The sequence below is a fragment of the Notamacropus eugenii genome, chromosome 2 (genome assembly GCF_028372415.1).
Source record: "Notamacropus eugenii isolate mMacEug1 chromosome 2, mMacEug1.pri_v2, whole genome shotgun sequence".
Taxonomy (NCBI): Eukaryota; Metazoa; Chordata; class Mammalia; order Diprotodontia; family Macropodidae; genus Notamacropus; species Notamacropus eugenii.
This window is the reverse complement of record NC_092873.1, coordinates 340,421,231-340,447,354: the sequence shown is the minus strand read 5'-3', so window position 1 is coordinate 340,447,354 and position 26,124 is coordinate 340,421,231. Positions and strand designations below refer to the sequence as shown.

The window sequence follows — 26,124 nt, the reverse complement described above, 5'->3', positions numbered from 1 at the left end:
TGTTAATATAAGGACAGAAATTGTTACTACCAAATGTAATATTGCTTGCTACTCCCTTAAATGATCCCAGTAATGTCAGAATTTCAGTAATATCCTTGTATTCCTACTCTTAAACTAGATCTTACTCTTAAGTCTAGGTTAGATTGAGTTGATTCACACTCTAAGTCCCCTCACCCTGGGATTTTACTTTGTAAAGAAACTGGATCTCAGCTGGCTCTCAGTTCCTGATATCTTTGCCCCCTTCCATTGAGATTCATGGCATGAAAGGCAAAACAGTCAGAGTAAAGTAATTTTCCTTGCCTGGATTGTCAAGGGACACTGGTGTCTCATGACCAGGCATTGCTATCTCCTCTGTCTCCTCCCCCTCTCCTCCTAAAAGCATAAAAACTTTGGTTGGGAAATCCACTGGACATCCTCCAGGGTGGCAGTTCTGCTACCCTGTTTTCTCAATGAAAGATGCTTTATTTCTGAAATGATGGCTTTGATTTATTTTAGGACTTGACATTAACGTGTGTGTATAAAATCCTGGGCAAATGGCTTAATTTTTCCTAACCTCAGTTTCTTCACTTGCAGAATAGGTGTTGTTTTGACTAGTGTACACCTTATTGGAGAATGTGTAGAACTGAGCTGAGCCTCCTTGGCTACTTCGAGGGACACATGTAATTAGCGTTGAAGCCCTTTGGAATAATGCAGGAAACACTGATGGCACCTGGGAACAGGATCTGTGTCAAAGAAGATTGGCCAGTGAACCAAGAAGTCATCCATTAAGTAGATTTCAAAAAGAATCAACTTTCACTCTTGCTTTCTGACTTCTCTCCTAGATATATATCATGGAACTTTCTCTCTTGGACATATTGTGGAGGGGAGAAAAGTCCCCTTTTTCCCTTCCCCATTAGCAATGGTAGACTTTTGAACATGGCAGCAGACATGCATTGGCAGGGCTGCATGACAGTTCCCTTGTAGTTGCTGCAGTCTCTACCAAATATCACTTTTCCTGTCCTCAATTTATGATTCTGAGACAACAAGCAACAGAACTCAACTCTTTGTCCCCCCTCACCATGCAGCTGAGTTTGAAACAAGGGAAAGAAGAAAGTGTGCTCTGACTTGGACAGCAGCACTCTCATGGTACTATAGCAGTGATTAGCCAGAAAACCAAGGAATGGTGAGACATGGGGCAAGGAGTCAACATATATACCAAACTTGAAGAAAATGCACTGACATCTATCCAGCTGAGGCCAGCACTGTCTCTACAGTAGTCCCTTGGGACAAAGACTGAGACCAGGTGGAAAGCTAATTCCCTAAATTTGTTTTTAATGATTGCATATTTGTAAGAAGTTTTGTTTTTCTTGCCTTTTCAATGGGGAGGGGGAGGGAGAGATGAGAGAGAGAGAAGGCAAATATGAAAATAAAATAAAAGTGAATTTTTAAAAAGTTAATTTCCTAATGTGAGAGAGTAGCTTTTAGGGCCAGCCCTTGGGGGCATCTGCCTTTGAAAGGGAAGGAGAAAGAAAATAAGAGGCAAGGGAGCATAAGAAAAAAGATGGAAATTATTCAAGATCTCAGGAGGAAGGAAACTCAATTAAAAACTGTGAGCAGCAAGGAAAATAATAATAGAAAGGGAAGATGGCTTCCAGATCATCTAAAACAGCACAAACATCTCTGAGTAAACATTACCAGACAAAAGAAAATCAATCAGTGGATTCCCAAGAGAACATGGAACTACAGCAGGAAGTTCCTGAATGGGAGAATTAAGATTTATAAAAGCTGAATTTATAGCTTGCATGGTAGAAATAATAGGCAAGATAGAAAAACTGGGATCTATACCAACAAATCTCCCCAAAAGAGATAACAATGACTTGGGAATGTAAATATACAGAAGTGAAGGACAGTCTGGAAAAGAGAAGCAAAAAGCAAAAATGTTAAAAGAAAGCATGAGATTTTTATAAAAGCAAAATATATTGATTTGGAAGACTGCATGTGTTGCAACAATTTAAGGACTGCAAATCTCTTAGAAGGATAAGAAAAGTAAAATAAAAAAATTTGAATACTATAAGAAATAATACAAGCAAATACAAGAAATAATACAAGAAAATTGTTCAGAACTTCTGAACATAGAAAACAAAGTGCCAATTGAAAGAAGTCACAGATTGCCTCTAGAGATTTAGAGGAGTATCTTGAAGAGGACACTATACTGGAATCTCCTCAGTGAGGGGAAATGCACTACCTTACAAAGCATTTCATTCCACTTTTGAATACATCTAATTTTAAGAATTAAAAACTATGGAGAAACTATGGAGACATATGATAGAATTTAATCCTAGATTTAGAGCTAGAATGGTCAGTAGAGGACTTCTAGTCTAATCCTCTCATTTTACAGACGGAGAAACTGAGACTCAGAGAGGTTAAGTGGTTTGTCCATGATCACATAGATAGTGACAGAGGCTGGATTTGAACCCAGATGCTCTGACTCCAAATTCTACATGCTTTATCACATTTTATTAAGGAATGCCCTTGGAAGGCATACTAGCATACTGCCTGAAACTAGGCAAATGATAGGGTGAAATGCTCACCAATCAGAGACCAGGGTCACAGGTTGGAAGGAGAGGCTGAAGAGGAGATGGGATGGCATGAAGAGACCCAGAAAGTGGCATAATGGGCTTAAGACTGAGCAAGGTAAGGTGAAATGGTTACCAATCAGGGCTGGTTTCTAGAATCCCTGAGTAATGTAGGTGGATCATGCATCTGATATTTTGAGATGGATGTCATTTCCTAACCATGCTCTCAAACCTCCATCTCTATGTAGGTCTGAAGATCCTACCCCTGTCACCTTGAACCAGGATGGGGAATCTGTGGCCGCAAGGCCACATGTGGCCTTCTAGGTCCTTGGGTGTGGTCTTTTGACTGAGTCCAAGTTTTACAGAACAAATCCTTTTGTTAAGGGGATTTGATTTATTCTGTGAAGTTTGAATTCAGTCAAAGGATCACACTTGAGGACTCAGAGGGACACATGAGGCCTTGAGGTCACAGGTTCCCCACCCCTGCCCTGGACAATGATGAACAAAGATTTCCCCTTATCCTGAGCCCAGTATCAGATGCACTACACAAATTTTGGGTCATCTTCATGCCATACCACTCTTTTCTCTATTGTCTTCCAGTGTGTCTGGAAGTCATTCTAGGTACAGCTTGGGGATAAGACTTGAAAACATTAGTATTATTAGTAGTGATTACAAGAAACTATAAAGAAGAAACCTCAGAGGCTGGGTTGAGGAATCTAATTCTGAATAAGTGCTAGACATCTGAGTAGTGTGTATCAATTCTTCCTAGATCCTTTATGTGTATGTAAGCCTTCAGATATCAAAGATCTTTAGCATCCATAAGAGTACTTTAGGTAATGGGGTAGTTTACAAAGGCCTTTTCATGATGTCAATAACTTAAACTGACAGAGACATAGCAGGGTTTTAGGTTAATATGATGGCCTAGGTGACCATCTGACTCATTCTTGTGGGAAACAAAGTAAGGCCTTCTGTTTCCATAGGGTTAAAACTTTCAGCTTTAAGTGATCTGAGTTGTGACAAGTCAGGAACTCGTGGGCAAACTTGACGAGCTGTTTGAGGGAAAGCCTATTAGAGAGGAGAATATGAAGTTATGTGACCAATGAATGGTGTGGTGGGAAGTCCAAACTTTGGAACAGTATAAAGGGCTTGCATTGGTCTGAACAAATTATAGTCTTCCTGTGGCCTTCCTTGGGAGCTACCTGTTCATTCAGGGGTAACGAATGTCAAGATTAATAAAAGCTTTCCTGATTTCACAACAAATGTTGTTCTTTGTTTAAGGTGAACATGTTTCTCACAGTTGGTGGCTTGTTGGTTGGGCCAATTTTGGGCCTCTTTGCGAGATCTTTAGCATCAGAAAGGAAGCTTGCTTATGGGGGATGGAATTGGTTTTCAAAGGCCCAAACATCCACAGGCAAGTTTCCACTCTTCTGACTGCTAACTTCTTCAGGACTGTTTGGAATTGTGGTGAACTCAGGAACTCAGGTAAAATAATATGACTGGAGACAGTGTAAGTCAGGGACCTGAGCAACTGCAGGAAAATATCGGGAGCTAAGTACTGCCTTGTTTGTCTCAGGATCCTAAGTTGATAAGTGAGGTTTGCCTAGGATCCGAAGTGAGCGCTCATAAGATAATGGTACCAGGAAGGGGATAAAGAATCCTCTGAGTATTCCTTCATGAAGCATGTTTGAAGGAATGCTAGCTATGTTCCTTCCCCTTTGCTCCCGAAAGAAAGCAGAGAGGAGGAGGGAGGAGGAGGGAGAATCTAGATTCTGGAAAGGAAATTGTCTAGAAATCAGTCCGAGTCAATTACAACTCTGAGTTTTTGACTGGTCTGAATTTGAATTCGAAATTCATGTGCACTCTATAGTGCTTTGTTATATGTCTTGTCTGTGTGTGTTTGTGAAGTGTTTCATGTTTTGTGGTGAGAAATTTCTAAGGTCTGAAACTAGAGAAAGAGAATATTGGGAGAGAACTCTCACCTTAGGCTTTCAGCGGGAGAGTAAGATTTTTTCCTTTGTGTTCCAACACTGGCCAAGTTGAAATACCAGACTAAAAGTTAAATAATAAACAGCCAGCAACCTTTCAGAACTGAAAGAGAATCAGAACTCAAGTAGCCCAGAGGAAGCAGGGGCTGAGAGGGAAAATAAGTCAGGGAGGAACTCTGCTGGTGGAGGAGATTGGTGACTCTTTGTAGAGGCTTGGAGGAAAAGTGTGTCTCTTGATATATAAATTGTTAGGCATATAACTTACAGTTTTTTAAAAAGGAACTAAAAAAGAAGCTGGAAGAAATTGGTATGTAGTTTATATGAAATGTAAAGATATGGGTGGAACAACAGCGTGTCCATGTACTGGAATCTTGTGCTTTTAATCATTCCCTTCCCCTCCCATTCCACTTCAGGGAACTGGGAAACCAATAGACAAAGCTGTGAAAGTTATGAAAGGTTACTGAATTTAAGAATGTAAAAATGGGTGCTGACTGTGGTAAAGATAGTGATTACTGTGAGTTATATTATTACTATTAGCTATTAAGCTCCATGCTTGGTCCATGCTTGGAAATCACACCTTGTCAGGTTTGATTCAAATTCCTTAAGCCTTTTGTCTGGGCTCTTCTTATCATGATTAAACAGAAAAAGATATTGTATGTTATTTGGTATGATCGTAAAGTGCTTAACACAAGGATGGGTATATGTTAGATGCAACATTAATCTAATGTAATTGTTACACAACTTTTAAATTTGGATTTTGTTATATATAGATTGGGGCTTTAAAAAAATGTGATAATTTAAAAGAATCTGATAATTTGATATTTGTTGTATGAAGAAAGGTTTTGTAAAATCTTTTGAATGATATTTGGAAGGCCTACCAAATTTATATTTGCAAGCTAATTTGTTATATACAGGCTTTATGGGGGTTGGAAGATAAGGGACAAGATAAGGGAAACCAGGAATTTTATGACTTCATAAAGCTCTGTGATATTTTAAGACAAATAGCCTCCTGGCCCCATCCCCTTTTCCTTTCTAAGTTCAGTCATTATTACTGAAGGACTTCTTAAGATTGAATCTGAACTCAGAGCTACCCAGACAGTTCTGGAAAAAGTAAAAAAAGATGTTGACCCTTTCCTATTGTTGAAGGAAAGGAGGGGCACCAGCTCTGCTCTGGACCCCTAAGACTGGAAAAGCCTGAAAGCATCACCCAAGTGGCTAGTCTGAGGCTAGAAAGCATAGCGCCTCACACTTGGGTAAACTTACTTTGTTAAAGTTGTAGTCTCTATGTATAGTGTATCAAATTGGTAAACTTTTTGTATGTGGAGTTCCTAAACAAGGAATTTGTTTTGGTGATAAAGGATCTCTAGTGATTGGTTTTTAGGACAAATTTAAGATTTAGGATGTAAGTCCTGGTAAAATGTTTGATTAGTGAAGCTTGACATCTGAGGTAAAAACTCTTAGGACTATCATGAACTATGTTTTGAGTTATCTAATGGATCATAAAAATTCATCAATAGTCCATAATCCACCATTTGAGAGAAATGCCACAAGCTACTCAGAGAAAATGTGACTATTACAAGTCAAGATGTTCCTCTAGAAAAGCTGAGGGGACAGTCCTAGCCTCTGCCTAGGATGGGATCCTTCTGGCTCAGTTTTCCCATTGTGTTCCTCTGAAAACGAATGTTTTCCCACATGATTATTTCTGAGTCTGGCTATCAGATGGAGATGATATTTAATCAGATCCTGGCTTTTCATCTTTACGGCGTATTTCTATAAATCAAAGCAGATAGTTTAAGATGCAAGTAGTTGAATCTTGCTGTTTTCAATTAATTGGGTAAATTGGTACTCTTGTACAGTCTCATGAAAGATAAAATTCCTGGAATAGGACATCCTTTCTAAATGTTATGGGAACAATTAGATAAAGGAAAGGAAACCAAAGTATAAATGTGATGTTAAGGTTAGGATTGCTTGGGGCTCAAAAATAGTGACACGCTTGGTCCTGCTCAAATGAATTCAACCCAATCCTTTTTTCAGTCAAAGAAAATCAAAGTTGTTTATTAAAGTTTCTCAATATTGGGTAGACTCTTAAGGAATGTGAGCATTTGTATAGCTAACAACAGCAATGCTAACATAAGCAGGCTGGATAGAGTCTGAGCACTTTCATGGAAACAAACTGAATCTTATTGACAGAGGGACTGACAAGGAGTCCAGAGGAGGCCTCCGATGGTCTGGGGGTTCCAGGGATAGTTTTTATGGGAGTGGTCAGTAACCAGGAGATTTGGATTGATAAGATTAAGGGTGGGAATTAGAACAGAGATTTGGGCATAGTGATAGGGAAAAGTTTATGGGCCTAAAGACAGCCAGATCAAGTGGGAAAATCCAAGGAGTTTTCAAGGTGAGGTTTTTCAGGGCCCTTTAGACTAAAACTCTTTTGAGATAAGGGACAAAGGTCCCTACTTGGGCCCATACCCCATTGCAATAAGGTCCTTGTAGCTTTCAAAATGGTGTAAGAACAATTGGGTATTAATACAATTGACTGAATTAATTACTGAAACTAAATCAGAGACATCTTCAGTTTGGGGAAAAGAATTTCAGTGCAATTTTCTTACTTCGGGTAGTACCTTTGCATTGATACAAAAGTTAAATGTTTCTGTTTTGATTCTAATTCATTTCATGAACATAAGTTGAAATTAGTGTTTGAACTTATATGTGTAACTCATTCATTTAAACTGAGCATGGTTAGAAAGGCATAGGGAAGCTCGGGAAACAGATGTAAATCTATTAGAGCAATAGCTTATGATCTTAAAGGTAAATTTCATTTTATGATTGTTATTTCATCAGGAACTAGAACAAGCATAGAAAGGCGTGCAAGCTACTTATGACTTGCTTTAAAGATGCTCTTCAGGCAATATGAAATTATAGCCCTCTCTGAAACGGATTATTGGAGCTTGCTGGAAAAGGAAATGGAAAACTGCTCCAGCATTTTGCCAGACAAAAAACCCACACAAAGAGTCAGACACAACCGAAACGATTGAACAACCACAATTTCTCAAGGTTAATGGCTATATTATATATTTTAAAAATCATATTAAAAAAAGACAAATAATTATTTATGATCTTATAGCTATGAGAATGATCATATCCAGACTCACTTCTATCCCTGCTATTGCTGACTTCTAAATTCTAAAAATAGTCTAATTGTGTCATCATCATGCCAATTATTAAAATACGTTGTTAAGATTTCAGGTAACGTGGCATTTAATAAGGTTCAAGAGACATAATTTCTGGGTAATTTAATCATTTTATTAATAATACTAGCATGTTTATTAATAAAAGGATGTTCATTTGGCGGTCTCTCTTTTAGACCAAAGACCCCTTATGAATCCCCTGTGGTGGATTCACAGTTTATGTGCCCTTGGAAAAGTAGCTGCTTCTGAGGATGGCAATCAACTCTGATTCATGAACAATTAATGAGAATTAATACTACAGAAAGAGGGTGGGCTGTACTATAATGAGGGTTGTGCAGTACGTGGCACAAATCTTGGACAAAAAGACTTATCAATTTTCATATCACCTGTTTGATAACGGGTAAGATTCACATTTTCCCAAAACTATCTGAGCAAACATAATAGCAGGAATATACCCATTTGTCTACTTAGAATTTCTTTTACTATCTTTGTTAGATCTCAACCGTCCTGGGTGGAAAATTGTTTTGGAAAGATTTCCTACACAGTTTGATTCCGGATGAGGAAGTAGAAAAGGGGAAAACTCTTGGTCCTAATACAATAATTAGTTATTAATACAAGAGAGAAATAATCATTTCTCACACTAAAAATATTTTATTGCAAGAGTTAAAACCTCTCAGGAAAGAAGTTCTTATAGATCTTTTTTCTTTTCATTTATATTTTATTTTTTCCCCAATTACATGTAAAAACAATTTTCAGTATTTGTTTTTAAAACTGAGTTCCAAATTCTCTCCCTCCTTCCTCACTTCCCTCATTGAGAAGGCAAGCAATTTGATATAGGTAATACATGTGTAGTCATGCAAAACATATTTTCCCTATGAGACTTTTTCTATGTCCTCTCACAGTCTTTTTTCTGCTTTCACAGTTAAAATAGACTCTAGAATGACAGATAACTACCATTCTCTCAAGATCCTATACCCTCTTAAAGGTAAAAAATGGTTTCTATTATCTCTGGGAATGGTTATTGAAGCTGATATTACAGAGATAGAGACTTTCTAGAGCAGGGGTGGGAAACCTACAGTCTCAAGGCCACATGTGGCCCTCTAGGTCCTCAAGTGCAGCCCTTTGACTGAATCCAAACTTCACAGAACAAATCCCTTTGATAAAAGGATTTGTTCTGTAAAACCTGGACTCAGTCAAAAAGCAACACCCAAGGACCTAGAAGGCCACATGTGGTCTCAAGGCCACAGGTTCCCCAACCCTAGTCAAAAAGAACCTTGGGAGTTATCTATTACAAATCTACTCCCCAATTTGACAGATGAGGAAACTGAGATCCAACTAATTGATTTGAGAGAGGCTGACTATTTCTAATATTAGAAATCACACATTGGTCTTAGTTCTTACCCCAACTAGGCACTTGATATCTTCTTCACTAGTGGTTACTAGAATATATTTCACCTCCTTCCTCTTTTGGTTTTGTTTCCAAATGTAAAATAAAAGAATAAGGAAGTGGATTAGAGTCAAGAGAAAGCACAACAGTTGAAAAGCAGAATTCTGGTGTGCTGCCTTGGACACTGAACCACCGTGGGGCGAAAAGACAATGTATCTGCTGTCAGTCCTGCTCCTTCTCTGGCTCCCAGGTGAGTGGAAACGGAGTCTCCAGACATAGAAAAAGCACTCCTGGCAAGGTTAGTTGCTGGCAGAGGGTTGATACAGATGATGGCACAGGAAGAAAATACCCAAGGGAAACTATGTAGCTAGTGTGTGTATATGTGCGTGTACAGGACAGTTTGTCCTATGCTTGTATGTATGTGTTATCTATCTCCAGATAGAGAACTGATGGATTCAGAATGAAGATTAAGCATAATTCCTTCTTTCCTTTCTCTTTCTTTTGTGTGTATGTGTGTGTGCGTGTGTGGGGAAGCACATGGCTAATGCAAGAATTTGTTTTGCACGACTATACTTATAAAAGATTTTGTTTTTCTTGACTTCTCAATGGGAAGAGGGTGGACGGAAAGACTTTAGAACTGAAAATAAAATAAAATAGAATTTTAAAAAATGTTATTCCTAAAGTAATGGAGACCCTATTGAAAGGGAATAATGTAATGGCAGCGAATCCAGAAGGGAACTTCTTTCTCTACTAATCATATCCATTAAATACATTTGTTTAGATGAGTATTATTTAAACACATTTTATAGAAGGCATCATGCTAGGCACCAGAGTTCAAACCCCACCTCTGTCACTTATTAATTCTGTGATCATCCAGAAGTTGTTTTACTCCTCTGAGCTTCAATGTCCTCATCTATAAAATGGACAGATAATAGATCCTGCCACACTGGTTTATGTTTTTGTTTTATTGTATTGGATCTATGAGGCAGTTTGGTAGATTAGATAGAGAACCAACCTTGCATTCAAGAAGAGATTAAATTTTAAATCCATTAGCTAAGCTTATGTAGTCTAGTATTGCTCTCCTTCTTGGTCCCACGAGTTTTGAGTCCCCAGATCAACTCTCACTGAAGAGACATAGCTTTTCCTTAGAGTAAGGAATGTTCTCTCTTTCATTCTTAACTTTTTTTATGTGTTCATGAATACTTTGCAATACTTTGGAGAATTATTCATATATTTTTACCACTTATCGATTGGAGGGTGGCTATTGGTCATGTATAGTTAGTTATTGTGTATACATCTTGGATACAAAATCCTTACCAGAGTAATTTGATACAAAGATTTTTTTCCATTCAATCATATTCCTTCTAATCCTAGGTACATTTAATCTTCTTTGTCTTTATATTGTCTGTATTAATTAATTGTCATTAATATTGTCTGTATTAGTCTTGTATTTCCTTTTAGTTTCATGTAATTAAAGTTATCTATTTTACATTTTATAATTATCTTTAACTCTTGTTTGGTTAAGAATATATCTCCTACCCATAGCTATGAGAGATACATGATCTGCTTCTCTTCTAATTTGTTTTATGGTATGATCTTTAGTATTAGGTCATGTGCCCATGAAATGTATTGTGGAATGTAGTGCAATTTTTAAATTTTTAATTTTTAAAAATAATTTTATTTCTTCATTTGTTTTTGGTTTTAAATATTCACTTCTATAAGATTTTGAGTTCTAAATTTTCTCCTTCTCCCTCTGCTTAAGCCTAATTTCTTCCATACTGGTTTCTGGTTTTCCCAACAGTTTTTTTTTTCAAATAAGGACTTTTTCCTAGGTAATTTATATTTTCTACTTTATCAAACACTGGGTTACTGAATTCCATTAAAAAATTCTTCCTTGTTTAGTCTGTTCCATTGATCTATTTTCTTTTTTTAAAGACAAGTACTTGATGGTTTTGATGACTGTTAGATAATATAGTGTGAGGTCTGAAAATATTATTCCCTCTTTGTCTTTACTTCTTTTTGGGTTATTTCCCTTGATATCTTAGAACTGTCATTTTTCTAAATGAATTTTGTTATTTTATCATATTCTATAAAGTATCTCTTTAGTAATGTGATTGGTATCACATTAAAAGTGTAAATTAACTGATGGCCGTTACCTCACTTCAAGTTAGTACTTCAAAGGGCCTTAGCCTAAAAGGCCCAAGGTCTCCCATTTCATCCTGTGCTGTCTGCAGTCATCCTGATGAATATCTGGTCACTGGATCCAGATGGTTCAGGAGGAGAAAGTGAGGCTGGTTACCTTGCACAACCCTCCCTCACTCAAAATGAAGTCAAGTGCAAGTCATGTCATTATTTCTCTGATGTCGTGGTCCTCTTCAGAAACGAAGGATGAACACAACAACAACCTTATTTGTAAGCTCTAAATAAAACAAGGTTTATGACTTTGGCTATGTCACTTAGCACTTTTCGGGGAGGCAATTGGGGTCATACAGCTAGTAAATATTTGAGGTCAAATTCAAACTCAGGTCCTTCTGACTCAAGGGTTGATGTTCTATCCACTGCACCACCTAGCTTCCCCGGTTTAAGATTTCTACAAGCCATCAGGGTTTATAATAGATAAATGAGATCTAAAGTGAAAACAACAGGTCCTCCTCTTAAGTCTCTTTCCCAAGGCAGGTTATATAAGCAAACATTTATTAAGTTTATTCTACACGCAGAACACTGGGCTTTGGGAAAGGGAAGGATTGAAAAGAGGGAGGGGAGAGTGTCTGGGGTATACTCCATGATCTTTTGGATGAATCCAATATCCTTTGGGGATGGCGTCAAACCTAAGTGTATCAGGACCACTCTGCTCTTGAGGAGCCATCTCCAAAGCAACAGGCTAGCATCGATAGCATCCACCAAGCCTTTTGAGCTAAAGGGGTGACCACCCTACTCAGTGAAATGAGCGTCAAAAGCTCGAGCAGTCTCTGATAGTCAGCAAGTATTTATTAAGCTTCTACTACGTGTCAGGCACTATGCTAAGTACTGGGGATACAAAAAAAAAAAAAGAGGCAAAAACTCAACCCCTGCCCCAAGGAGCTTATAGTCTAATGGGAAGAGGCAGTATGGAAAAAAACCGTGGACAAATAAGATATACATAAGAATAAATTGGAGGTAATCTTAGTGGAAAGGCAATAGAATTAAGAAGGAGCAGGAAAACTTCCATACCATTTCAGGGATTCTCTTGGGAAATATGTGTACTTTCTGATGGGGCACTTAGAGATAATGATAATAATAACAGCTATGCAGTGATTCATGCATGCCAATTCATTTGATCCTCACAATAACCCTGTGAGGTAGATGCTATTGTATAATTATTATTATGGTATGGGTGATGTCTTTTGATTCCTGCATAAACTGGATTTAAGTGAGACAGAGTTGCACGAAGTCGTCAGCCTCACTCTCTTCTCTGGAGTCATCATAGTTCAGTGGCAGGACAGAGGCAAGATGACTGATGATGGCTCAGGATGCTGCGGATGACCTTGGCATCTTCAGTGTCTAACCAAGCTCTAAGTGCTTCACATCAGCTGCCTTCATGGCCATTGGAACAAATTGTTCTCATCTGCCCATTCCACCAGAAGAAGTCTTCACATGCTTAGGTTAGACACCCCCCTGTCTCATCAATGGATTTAACAACCCTTGGTTGCTCTCATCCTGGTTTGGCTCGTCTGCTGAAACGGTTTATTGGGGTGTGGCCACTGTGCATGCTGCATCTTCTTGGAGGTGAGAGTTAGGTGGAACAGTTAGACAGCAAAGGTGAAAAGAGCCCCCAAAAGGACTCGGCAGCCATCACATCAGGGAGGACCAGTACCTAATTATTACTATACAGATGAGGAAACTGAGGCATAGAGAGATTAAGTAAATTGCTCAGGGTCATATAGCTACGGAGCACCTGAGACAGGATTTGAACTCAGGTTCTTCTGATCTGAGGACATAGGCTCTATCCACTACACCACTTAGCTACCTCTGTTAATTAATCATCAGTTCATTCATCTAGTTCATTTTTCTAAACATTAACTTTCTTGTGCTCTGAGATCATTCCAAATCTATGCTTCTTTGGCAATCTACTCTAGTTCAAATTAAGGGTATTCTTGACCCCTGCAGGTAACTGTACTTCAGGACTGCTCTCAGTTCAGTGATTTTAACCCTGAGGAAATGAGATTCTGGATTTATATTTTTCAGGTTGTTCTTCCGACAAAGATGTGTGGGGGACTGGACACGTGAGTTATGAGGAGAATAGTTCTGCGACTGTAGAATGTCATTATGCCCCAGGATGGGAGTCATATGTAAAGTGGTGGTGCCGAGGAGCTTCTTGGCATGGTTGTACCATCGTTGTTAATACAAAATCAATGAGAAAGAAAGGCCATGTATCCATCCAGGACAATACCCAAAAACGTATGTTCACAGTGACAATAAAAAACATCGGAAAAAAAGATGAAGACATTTATTGGTGTGGAATTGAAAGGGTGGGAACTGACCCTGGATTTCAGATTAAAGTGACTATTTTCCCAGGTAAGAGATTCCCGTGTGTGTGTGTGCGTGTGTGTGTGTGTGTGTGTGTGTGTTTATGTAAGATCTTAGGGCTCTGGACTGGGGAAACAATGACTGTTCCCTACCCTGTGCCAGAAAATTGCTGGATGTGTTCCTACCCTCAATTGCAGGCTATAGGGTCAGCTTTAGGGGGATCCAGAATACATGGGTTCATTTCCATATTTGTATCAAAATCCTTTTATGCCTTGGCCCTCTCATTGTGTCCTCATGGACCCCAGAGGGCTTGAATGAAATTGAGAGCCTTACCCTGAAATGGCCCTTGGGACTCAGTTCCTAAGCCTACGTTGGGACCTCTCTCTAGAATAACCAAAGTTCTTTTGGTGGGGGGAGGGTATGTGTCCAAGGGGAATCATGCCAAACGCATGTTATACCTGGACCTTGGGTATAAAAATCATAGAGAGATATCAGATATTTCTAAGAGCCCATGCTCCATGAGATTATCAATTACCAAAGCTTCCTTAGGTCTTGTTCTGTCCCTGCCCTCCTTTCCCTCCCCCCACCTACTCCAGAATGTGAAAGACAGGCACCAGTACACTACAGTGGCCAAAGGAATGACAGGTTGAACTGATCAGACTTAGTTTGTGGCAAAATTTGACGGTCCTTAGTTTCAAAATATCTCCCTCCCCACCACCACCATAGTGATTAATTCCTTTTTATTTGGATTATCTTTCCCCAGTCTTTTCGTAAGATCCATTAAGACCCTAACACTTATGTCAAGGGGATTGTCAGCTAGGGTACTTGGATATAATGTCAGGTTGATAGGGTGGATCAGATTCATTTGTAGGTCACCCCTCAACCTTGTACTTGACTTCTCATATTTAGTCTTATCATCGTGAGCTCCAGAATAATTCAGGAGCTTGAATATTTTCTTATCAATTAATAAAATTGCAGCCTCTTTCTCATAAACTTGTTGAATAAACTGGAGAAACCTTCTTTTCTAATAGTTATTCATCTCTGTATCCTAAATCCCTTAATCTCTTATGACTGAATAAATATTAAGTTAATTAATATACAATTTATTGACAATAAAATCAATAACAAAACAAATGTATGGATAGATAATTTATAACGTTTTGAGCCAGAGTAGATTCAAACATTCACTGTAATAGTAGATGCCTTTTCTTCACTTCTGGAGATGAAATTCCACCATTTATTTCACTTAAGATACTAATTAAAATTTCTCAAGAATTCCCTCCACATTTCTCCTCAAGAAAAAAGTCTTGAAGAAAATATTATTTTGGTCCTTTTTCTTGCTCCTCTTTTCAGCCGTCACAGGTAACTGTCTTTTCAGAATTACATGGCAAACTGAAAGTTCCTTACAGAATCTTTGTAGAATTTTTGTTTCTTTATATAATAAATCAAGACAGTTCAAACAAGAAATTCCTCCTAATCTTTTGTCTTCTCCACAGATTCTTCATATTCAAGTTAACCTACACACGTTCTCTAACTTCATGAGGGAGAGGTTTCTCATAGAGAATTATAATTATAAATTTAAACTGTCATTTCAAGTTGCTGTTTTCCCCCCTCCCATGTTCCATTTGGCTGTTAAAGATACAGTATCTTTAGTCTCTTTGATCTAGTTTACCAAAATGTGTTGCATATACATTTCAAAGTTTTCATTCACATTGTATTCTTTTCATGAGGAATGTTTGAAAGTTTTACATTCTATTAAAGATTCATTTCCTGTCCCTCCACCCCATTATAATTAGCGTAGCAGGGGTAAGTTGTTTTTGGTTGAAAGCCTTTATTTTTTCCTTTTAGAATATTACAAGATTTTCTTTTTTTTAAAGTTGTTGGTACTAAGTCTTCCCTGATCCCAGCTGTTTGGTACTTGAATTCTTTCTTTCTCCCTGTTTTTGGTATTGACATTCCTGGATGTTTTCAGCTTGGAGTTTCTTTATAGGAACTGATCAATGGATTTTCTTTAATTTTTCCCTCTGGTTGTTATAAATCTGAGCAGCAAATCTTTTTTAAAAAATGATTTCTTAGAATATGTTGTCCAAGTTTTTTGTTTGGTCATGGTTTTTTCCAGAAGTCTGATGGTTCATAAATGATCTTTCTTTGACTTGTTTTCTGAATCAGTTTTCTAAAAAAAAAAAAAAAAATTAATAAATGTTGTTTTTTCTATTTTTTTCAGTCTTTTTACTTTGTTCTGATATTTCTTCTTGTCTCTCTCATAGAGTTCTTTTTAATCCATTTTATTTTTCAGAGAGACCACTACTTGGGTAAGGTTTTCTACCTTTTGTTCTCCTTTTAATATTTTCCTATTTATTAATATTTTCTATTTTAATATTTATCCTATTTATTCTCCTTTCAATATTTTCTTCTTGAAGTTTAATTTCATTTGTAATTTCCTTTTTTTAAATCTTGCTACAGTTCTGAACTGGATAGAAGAGCTTCTATTCCTCTCTCTGCCTTCAATAATTGATCTTTCTGGGGTAAATTTCAATCATTTCCGGGGGACTTTCTGAAAGAACTTGGTTTCTATACAGTCTTTCACACTGCCATTTTAGCCAGAGTTCCAAGATAATTTATATAAACCATAAAGCTATACAAGTGAGTTGTTTTTATTTTTATTTTGACAGTATGGGAAACATTGAAAGAGGAGGCCAGGTACCAATGACAAACTTCCTACACTTAACTTTTTGGTTGTTAGCCCTGATCCTAACAATAATAGTCTTAGCTTCTCCATTCTACCTACTGCACAGAAATCTCTAGGGGCATAAGAACAGCATGGGGACATTATTAGTAAAGTCTACTCAATTGATTTTTTGAATGGTTTAAATAGGAAGAGAGCCTGACCGAAGTGGCCCCCATCATCAGATTCCTTGAGAACTCAAAGGTATTGTGTTATATTAGAAGGGAATGGTAGGAGGAGGATCTGTCAGACAGTGACAATTGACTGGCTTATATATTTAGCAACAACCACAGTGAGGACAACTACCACTACCACATCAACCACCACAATGACAATGGTGACAACAACCACAGAAAATAGCACTGGAATGGAAAACAACTCTTCTGAAAGGTAAGAGAAACCGATGAAACTCAACCACAGGTATTGTACTGATGGGAACCCAGCTCAGTCAATGAAAGCCCTTGCCAAATGCATGTCAGCCATAATATGTCCCCATGGGAGACTGAGGAATCATTGCCTCCTCTGATAGTCTACTGTGATTTTCTTTGGGTCAGGGAACTGGATCTTCTTTGATTCCCTATCTTTGTGCAGGACCATGCAAGTAGTAAATACATTTTTGCTTTGTTAGAGTTGCTTTATCAGGACCTTTCCTACTTTCTACCTTTCTTCTGATTTGTACAATATTATTTACTCAGTTGATAAGGTTGTCTCTTTAGTCTCTCAACTTCCATGTTGGTTCTTCTGAATATGGGCTTTACTGCTGCTTGGTAGCCCTGACTTCTCACTCATTTCAGAAAACTAGCATTCTTTTTAGAAACAGATTTGCTAAAGAGGCAGCAATTTTTGTCATTGGGCATCTCTCTAGTTGCAAATATCACTTTTCTACCAAAGCATGTGAGTCGGTGAGGTACAATCAAAAGATCACTGGATCTGGAATCAGAAGATGTGAGTTTGAGTCCATCTCTGCTTTTTGCTACTTGTGTGGCCCTGGGCAAATCATTACACCCTCTCTGGGCCTTAATTTCCTTCTCTGTAAAATAAGAAGGTTGGATAAAGTGATACCTAAGTTTCTTTCTAGCTCTAAACCTAAGATTCTACAGTTTATGTCTGTTACTGTCTACTCCCAGAGGTAAGCATTCCCTTAGTTGGGATTTCCTTTTCTTTCTAGGTTTGAAATCACAGATCTCGAAGTCCTACTGCCCATCATCTTTGGCATTTTATTGGTAATGTTGGTGGGGGCTTCAATTCTGGCTTGGAGAATGATCCTGAGACACAGGAAAGGTTAGGAGCCAGCCCTGGGTATATGGCGAGGGAAAAGGAGATGAGAGAAGTGATTCTTTTTGGGGTCATCTATGGGTGAGGAGAGTCTCTAAAGTTAAAATGCTTCTTCTAACTTGAAGGGAGAAGCTAGAAGAGCTAATTGTACATGGGTCCTAAGGTGGATAATAAAGGGAAAGTGATACACACTATTCAAAACTATAGTTATGTAAGATATGGTAATTGGTTCTAGCCCTATGGAAATATGTAATGTATTTATGTATAATGTATATATTATGTATAATGTAAATAGAAATAATGTAATCCTCAGGGATTCATTATTGGTACTAATCAGGACCTGGCTGTAGCTGACTTTTCCTAGTCCTCTATTTGCTACATCACCAGATGATTACTTCCCTGAGTCACTACATAGGGAACTGATGTCTGAACCCTGGAAAGAAGCTTGGGTCCCATGTTTGGGACCCTGGTTGTGTGGTTTCTGTTTTCTTTTCCTTGGTGGATTTCCCAGGTAGGCTCTGAGCAGCAAAGAAATTGCCATAGGCACACTTAGGAGCTGTCCATCTAATCTAGTAGATTTTATAAGTTCAGAGACATGGAACAGAGACAGAAGTAAGATCTAACCATAAATTAATATATGTGTGTATGTCTTTCTGTGTGCAAATGTGTATATGTATTTGTGTGTATGTATCTATGTGCATGTATAAATATATAACAGAATTATATATAATTAATATATATTTACATAACACGTTTGCATAAATATATTTATGTAATACATATTATATAAATAAAACTTACTATTCACTCTTTTACTGTTTTTTGAGCAGAACTGCTAAATTTCTGTGAGCAGTAGCTATGTGATTTGTGATTTATGTGTTTTCCATCTCTGCATCCAGACTGATAGGGCTGGTCATCATTGACGGATCTTCCTTAGTTCTCACTGATCTGACAATGTTCCTTGTCTCATAATATTACACTGTTCTTTCACAAGGGGTCAATTTTCTGTTTCGGACTGGTGGAAATTGCATTATTTTCCTGTCTAGCTTCACTTCCACATTTTCGTATTGGACACATTTATTCTGGCTAATTCTCAGAGCCTGCCTATGTAATGAATTAAACCCTTCCCTTGTTACATCTGCATCTTATGACTCAGTGGTGGTGGTGACTGGGGGAGAGATGGGATGATGTCTCCCTGCCTTTGGATGAAGAGAGGCCTAAAGTATTTAAATGCCCAGTCATTCAGGGAGAAATCAGAGGACTTAAAACTAGAACCCATGTCACCTAATTCTGCTAACTCACCCAATGCTTTAGAAAGTCATGGAGAGAGAAAAGCGTTTCTTAAACCAAAATATAGTATAGTTTGGGACTGGAAAATATCACTTAAAGAAACAACAAACCCAAAACTTTGAACTAAGATACCTTTTGTAACCTCATGGGTAGGCTCACCTAGGAGTGAGAGACTGATTGATGAGACAAAGAGAAGGTAGGGGGAGGATGTAGGGAGGAAGAAGAATAGCTTATTTTAAGCTTATATATTTTGACCATGACGTCAGGGAAAAGATGACATGACTTTGTCATGCATTTGACTTTGCAATTGACTTTGATTTGAGTGAGGGAGGTCTGTGCAAGGTCACCAGCCTCACTTTTTCCTCCTGAGCCATCTTGGTCCACTTCAAAAACGAAGGACAAACACAACCTGTGAGTGGACCAAGCTGCCTGAATGGGGACCCACCTGGTCAGGTAATTCAGCTCTCTCCTCTCTCTCTCCTCTCTCTCTCTCTCTCTCTCTCTCTCTCTCTCTCTCTCTCTCTCTCTCTCTCTCTCTCTCTCTCTCTTCTATTTCTCTCTCTCTCCCTTTCCTTCTCCTCTTCAAAGGGAGGTAACTTTCCAGTTAACTTGGGGTTGACTGCCTAGATTCCTTCCTTCCTTCCTTCCCCCCACTTAATTCTGAAGCTCATACCCACAATGGGTCCTTGGCCAAGCTCTGCTTTAGTGGCTGTATTTTAAGCCCTTCTGGCTTTGAGTGAATTTAGAGTAAATGTCAATTGCAACTGTTTTTCTTTGGAACAGCAACCCTGAGGCTCTTGCCCTACTAGCTTGATTTTTGTGTTTTGTTTTGTTTTTCATTAAAGGGGGCCAACCCTTAACTCACTTCTTAAAAAGGCGAGGCCTATTCCCTGAGTGGACATTACCTCATTTTAAGTGAGTACCTGAAAAGGCCTTAGCCTAAAAGGGCAAGGGTCTCTCATTGCATCCTAGGACATCTCATTGCATCCTGATGAATATCTGGTCACTAAATCCAGATGGCTCAGGAGGAGGAAGTGAAACTATTGACCTTGCACAGCCCTCCCTCACTCAAATCAGTCAAGTGCAAGTTATGTCATCAATTCCCTGATGTCATGGTCCTCTTCAAGAATGTTGGACAAACACAACAACGCTGTATTTTGCGATGTTAGATGTTCCAGCAATAAAAATTTTGTAGATGGGTAAAAATTGTCCATTTGAAAATACGGGTATAGGTGAACGCTTATTGAACTTTAAACCAGAACACCTGGTTTCAACTCCAGCTCTACCACTTACTAGCTGTGTAACTTTGGACACATTAGATAACTTCTCTGAGTTCCAGTTTCATCATTTATGGTAAGAATACTGCATTTCTGGAGCAGTTAGGTGGCATAGTGGATAGACTCCTAAAAAAATATACTTTACTTTTCTCTTTGGATATCCAATGGCACACTGGTAAATATTTGATAACCAGCTCTCCAAAAGAAAAAATATCCCAACACAGTTAAGTTTTATCTGCATTATTAACATTTTTTCTATCATTTCTGAAGTCTAGATAATCAACAAAACAATAAATTAAGCCCTGATTCATAGTGTTTGCTGATTTGTGAAGTGTTTATTTCAGTGCTTACATTGAAAATTTAACAATCTGCTCTCTGAGCATGCTGGTTCAAGTTGATTCTAGCACACCCTTGATAGAATCTATTCTCATGTAGGGTTGTATTGAACAAAAAGGACCATAGGGTTTAGAACTGGCGGAGTGGAGGGTGGCGCCCTTCAAGATCAATTAGCTCAACACTCTCATATTATGGATGAGAAGTTAGACAAAATGCTTTGCAATCATGAATTGCCATATGGACACAAGTTCTTATCAGTCACTAGTCTCTCTTGCTTTTCTCTGTGAGTGATGGGCCATTCTCATGCTAGACTTCTAACTCTTGGTTGTTTTTAACCCTTTTAGAAGCTGAAAAATTTGCTGAACTGGTAAGAACAGCTTAATTATCATGGGGGTAGGGAAAAAAGCCTCTCCATTCCAAAAGTCTTCATGTGTATTGAATTCAACAGAGTATATTGGTTATGCTCTGTATTACCTACTAGGAAGGGCATATGTACATGTGCTCTAAGGACTGAGCTCTCATTGGCCAGTCCCATATTCTACATATATTTGCCATATCTTATGATGTAGAAATTGAAGATTTTTAAACCTCACAGTAGCACTTGGAGAAGGGAGTTTTGTCAAGGGAGACCAGGAGAATTAGTAGGAATTGAAGGAGGGGCACCCAGGCTGTCTCTGAATTCAAAATGGGGATGGGGCAGAATTTGATGGAGATAGAATGGAGGAGGTGTTGGGAGGTGTTGTGGTATTGTATAAATAGATACGTGTGGGTGAGGAGTTCTTTACGGAAGAGAGGTCTGTCAGAAAAAAAGAGGAACCTATGGTCAGTCTGGAATGGGCTCATTTACATGGAACTGGGTCTTTTGTCTAGAGCACACAAAACTTTCAACAGGCACCCCAGCCAACAGAGGAAGGCATTTGTTATGCAAATCTGACCCTGCATCAGAGGACAGCCAGAGACTCCCCTCCAGATTCTCCAAAGATAAATGATCCTTCTCTCCAAGTCTCCTCCAGAGACAGTAGCGTCCACAAGGAAGTGGAATATGTCACTATGGTATGTGCTAAGGTGGATCTGTTGTATTTTAAATTCAAACCCTGATGCTGAAGGGAACAGAGCACTATTTCAGAGAATATGAGAGGCAGGTTACCCTGCACATGATCTAGTTCAAGTCTCTTGTTTTTACAGTTGTGGAGACTGAGTCGTAGAGAGTTGAAGTACCTTCTAGGAATCACAGAATTTGAGTTGGAATAATTTTTTAAAGTCCAACCTATCTATTTTAACCTATGCTGTTGTTTAGTCATTTCATTTGTGTTCAACTCTATGTGACCCCATTTGGGGTTTTCTTGGCTAAGATATTGGAGTGGCTTGCCATTTCCTTCTCCAGCTCATTTTTTTTACAGATGAAGAAATGGAGGCAAACAGGGTTAAGTGACTTGTCCAGGGTCACATAGCTAGTAGGCCAGATTTGAACTCAGGAAGATGAATCTTCCTGACTCCAGGCCTTTTTCCACGTACCACCTAGTTGCTCTATTCTAACCTATGCTTAGGAACAAGTCTGACCCATATCCTCTACAAAATCCCTAGAGGTCATCAACCCTTTGTTTGGCAAACTCTAGTGATGAGGAACTCAATACCTCCTGAGATAACTCATCTCAGTTTTCTTATGGATTTTTTTTCCTTCCATTATCTAAATTTGCCTCTCTATAACTTTTATCCATTGCTCCTAGTTCTGTATTCTGGGGTCAAGCAGAAGAAGGTGAATCGCTCTTTCATGTGTCAGCCTTTCAAATCCTTAAAGAGAACTGTATTGTTCCCCTCCCTGGCCAACTCTTTTTCCCCCCCAGATTAAAAAATTTCCATTTCTTTCAACTGATCTTCATATTCAGTTTCCTTCACTACTCTGGTAACCTTCCTCCTTCTGAAAGCTCTCCCAGCTTGTCAATGACCTTTCTAAAATGTGTCACCCAGAACTGAACAAGAGACCCCAATTAGGGTATGACCAGAGTCTGCCTACTAGGATGATAGCCCCCCTTCTTGTAAACATTGTTTCTCAATTCACTAAAGATCGATTTAGCTTTTTGGCTTTCCAAATCATACTGTTGACTCATAGTGTGCTTATTACACACAAAATTCTCCCCACCCTCCCTGATCTTTTTCATAGAAAGAGATTAAAAAATTTTTTCTATCAAATAGTATTACTTCCAATTGCATGTAAAGACAATTTTTAACATCCATTTTTTATATAGAACATTAACTTCCAAATTTTCTCCTTCCACTCCCCCCTCCTTAAGATGGTAAGCAATTTGATGTAGCTTATATATGTTCAATCATGTAAAATATCTCCCTGATATTTTTTTTAGATGAATTGCTGTCTAGCCTCACCTTCCCTATATTGTCCTGAGGGAGTTGATTTTTCTTTTTTGAAGCCAAGTATAAGACTTCAAATTGATCTTTTTCCAATTCCATTGAGTAGATTTGGCCCAACATTTTAGCTAGTTGAAATCTTTTCAGATCCTCATTCTGCCATTCATTGTTAGTTGCCCCTCCTAGCTTCATTTCATCTACAGATTGAATATACATACAATCTATATGTTTGTCTAAATCTTTGGTTGTTAAAAAAAAAAGAAGATTAACTAGCATGGATCCCTGGGGACACTCCATTAGAGGACTCCCTCCTGTTGATAATGAATGCTTAATCTGGCAATTCAACTGTACTTCACTGTACTGTTGTTTAACCCTTCTGGATATAGGGTCTAGCTCTGGTCTGTCTGCTTGTTTTTGTAGTGCTGGTAAGCTAAGAATCCTTTTTTACATATAAAAAAATACAATAAAAACTTATTTAAAAATTAAAAACCATTCTTTGCTAACTGCCTATACAAAATTGGCATTGTTTGCCAATCCCTGGTCTAGCCCAAACCTCACCATCATTTCCTGAAGAATGGCGGAAGAAATTCTGTCAAATGTAAAAATCTAGTAAATTATATCTATTAATCCCACCATCTCCACATCATTCAGTGGTTCAATAACCATTTTAAAGAAGGAAATTCCATTGCTGTGGTGATTTGTTCTTGATGAAGCCTTTTTTAAGTCTAATTCCTTTGTTTCACGTCTAGGAAAACTGAGGCGCTGAGAGATTAAGCTACTCATAAAAGATCATACAACTATTGGTGAAAGGTCCAAGATTCACACTCAGCCCTTTGACTTGAAATTTAGTGGTTTCTCTGCTGCCATGCTGCTCTCTTTAATGATAGTTCTTTACCTACTAAACTTCAGTCCCTGTCAAGGTTGGAGTCAAGTTGCCCTTTTCTTCCTTTTCATCTCTCTTTCCCCTTCTCATTCTTCTTTCCCCCTGTCCCTGTCATTGACCCTGAAAGTTAGAGGAGGTACTGGGAGTAAACTAAGGAGTGCTGAATCCCCACCAAATCTCCATATTCTAGATAATGTAAGGAGGAGGTATTGACCTTTTCCTCTGTTTCTTGTGATTCTTTACATGACCATGACCCAGGACTAACATCCCCCACCACTCCATTCCTTCCCTGTCAAGCCTCCCTCTGACTGTTTTGATTTGTTTTGCAGGTTTGCCTTAAAGGAGAGGATATATCCTATGCCACCCTATCTCTGGATACCCCAGACCAGAATCCAACATACTGTAACATAGAATATTGGACCTCTCGTCATCCCCGGAGAAATTCTATTGAGAATACTGAGTACAGTTTGTTAAAGACTTAGTTTCTCCCTTAGTTCCTTCTTCTCAGATCTTAACTCTGACTTGACTTGTTTCTTGCTTCCTCCTCCTCCTCCTCCTCCTCCTTTTCCTCCTCCTCCTCCTCCCCCCTTTCACCTTCTTGTTCCAAGGACGTGTACTCTGGATTCTAATTGGCCTCATGTTCCCTTGGGTGATGGGGATTGTCCATTAAAAGAGGAGTTGCCCATTTGTTAAGCTTAAAAGAAAAAAAACCAGCTTCCATTCATTCCTTCTTTTCCTCCTTTTGGAACATGGCACTTGGGAATCAGAAAACATCTCCTGGCAGATTGATCCTGAGATGAATGTTTCTACTGTTGCTAGAAGTCTTGTACATTCACCATGTTGGGAGTCTCAGTCTGCACATTGGTCACTCAGAAGGAAGTGATCTGCACAACTTCTTGGAGGAGAGATGATTACTGACAGGGGGATACTACAGATAAAAGGACTAAGAAAGTGTCTGCCCTGTCCTGGTTTGCCGAGAGATCTGGACTTGTGTATTGGGCAAATGGTATAAGCTAGAGAGGAAAGTGAAATATCTGTTCAGCAGTAGTCTTCATTTCCTGTGAGATTGTAGTAGTTATTATGTGTTATTGTATTATGTTTTAAATATTTGTTAAAACATAGTTAAAAGCATTTTGTGTTTTATGTATTCCTTTTTTGGTGGAAGAAGTAAATAATTGTCCTATCCCTGATCTGCTTTTCACATTGAGTACTTTTCTAGAAGTCAATCCCTTTTGGAGAAATGCCAGACATGAGTCATTTCTAAACTTTTTTTGTGAGATTTGGAGATTTATTGAGCTAGAGAAAAGCTTGATCCCTTCCCTTAACAGAGTAGGTGGCCCTAGGGCATAATCTCAGTCTTTGCAAGGTCAGAGCTACGGCATGTTGGTGGAGAGTTCCCATCCTTGGAGGCTGGGGAATACTAGACTGTGACTCTTACAGATATGAACTCCTTCAAATGAGATAGCTGTGTGGCACTGTAGATAGGGCATTGGGCCTGGAGTTAGGAAGCCCTAAGTTCAAATCTAGTCTCAAACACTATGTGACTCTAAGTCACTTACACTGTCTGCCTCAGTTTCCTCAACTATAAAATGGGGATAATAATAACATCTACTTTTCAGGGTTTTTGTGAGGATCAAATGAAGTAATATTTGTAAAATACTTAGCCCAATGCAGGCTGGCATACAGTAGGCACTTAATAAATACTTGCTTCCTTTTTATTTCAATTAAATTTTCTTCATATCCTGAAGTTTACAAACAACAGCTTAAATATTCCTATATACGCAAAAAAGAGAAAGAAGATAGTACAAGAAACCATGAACCTATTAAACATAGTTTGCATTTATAATACATTAATTTAAAAACCATTGTTTCCCTCCAACACTACCCTTTTTTATGTCTACTTCTGAACCTCCTTCTATTCTATTCTGAATTAAAAAAAATAATCCCATAACCCTCTTTTCTTCTTTTTTGGGGGCACTATTTTTTAATAATCCCTAACTCTCCCAAATCCACTACCACTTTATTAAAACAAAACAAAACCCTTCATTGTAACAAATAAGTGGAATTAAGCCAAACAAATCCACAAATTGACCATGTTCATATGTACATATGTACATATATATGTATATATATCTGTCTGTGAAGAAGACTATGACATCAGAGAAATGATGACATGACTTGCAGTTGACTTTGCTTTGAGTGAGGGAGGGCTGTATAAGGTTACCAGCCTTACTTTCCCTTCCTGAGTCTTCTGGATCCAGTGACCAGATATTCATCAGGATGACTGGAGAAGGCTCAGGATGCAATGGGAGACCTTGGCCAGTTGATATATATATACATACATACATACATA

At 38.4% G+C, this 26,124-nt stretch overlaps 2 protein-coding genes across 3 annotated transcripts in view; one reads left to right on the top strand and one right to left on the bottom strand.

Moving 5' to 3' along the window:
- The window catches only part of RAB37 (RAB37, member RAS oncogene family), a 104,467-nt gene that overhangs the window by 40,536 nt on the left and 37,807 nt on the right, over positions 1-26,124 (bottom strand). The gene's annotated exons all lie outside the window — the stretch shown is intronic.
- Positions 9,260-24,961, top strand: CD300LF (CD300 molecule like family member f). 2 transcript variants are annotated; one of them, XM_072645616.1, is made up of 7 exons: positions 9,260-9,365; positions 13,340-13,669; positions 16,628-16,736; positions 17,515-17,627; positions 20,869-20,891; positions 21,416-21,577; positions 24,101-24,961. In XM_072645616.1, exons 1-7 carry the CDS (start codon positions 9,326-9,328, stop codon positions 24,251-24,253), a joined length of 930 nt encoding a protein of 309 aa, XP_072501717.1. In that variant the 5' UTR covers positions 9,260-9,325; the 3' UTR covers positions 24,254-24,961. The 2 variants fall into 2 exon arrangements, with proteins under 2 accessions (XP_072501717.1, XP_072501716.1); XM_072645615.1 differs by having other exon boundaries at positions 21,395-21,577.

Bases quoted from the DNA above. Each gene is read 5' to 3' on its own strand.
- CD300LF (XM_072645615.1), top strand. From the start codon at position 9,326: ATGTATCTGCTGTCAGTCCTGCTCCTTCTCTGGCTCCCAG. The intron at 9,366-13,339 runs GTGAGTGGAAAC...TATATTTTTCAG, and splicing joins GCTCCTTCTCTGGCTCCCAG to GTTGTTCTTCCGACAAAGAT. The intron at 13,670-16,627 runs GTAAGAGATTCC...TTATATATTTAG, and splicing joins TAAAGTGACTATTTTCCCAG to CAACAACCACAGTGAGGACA.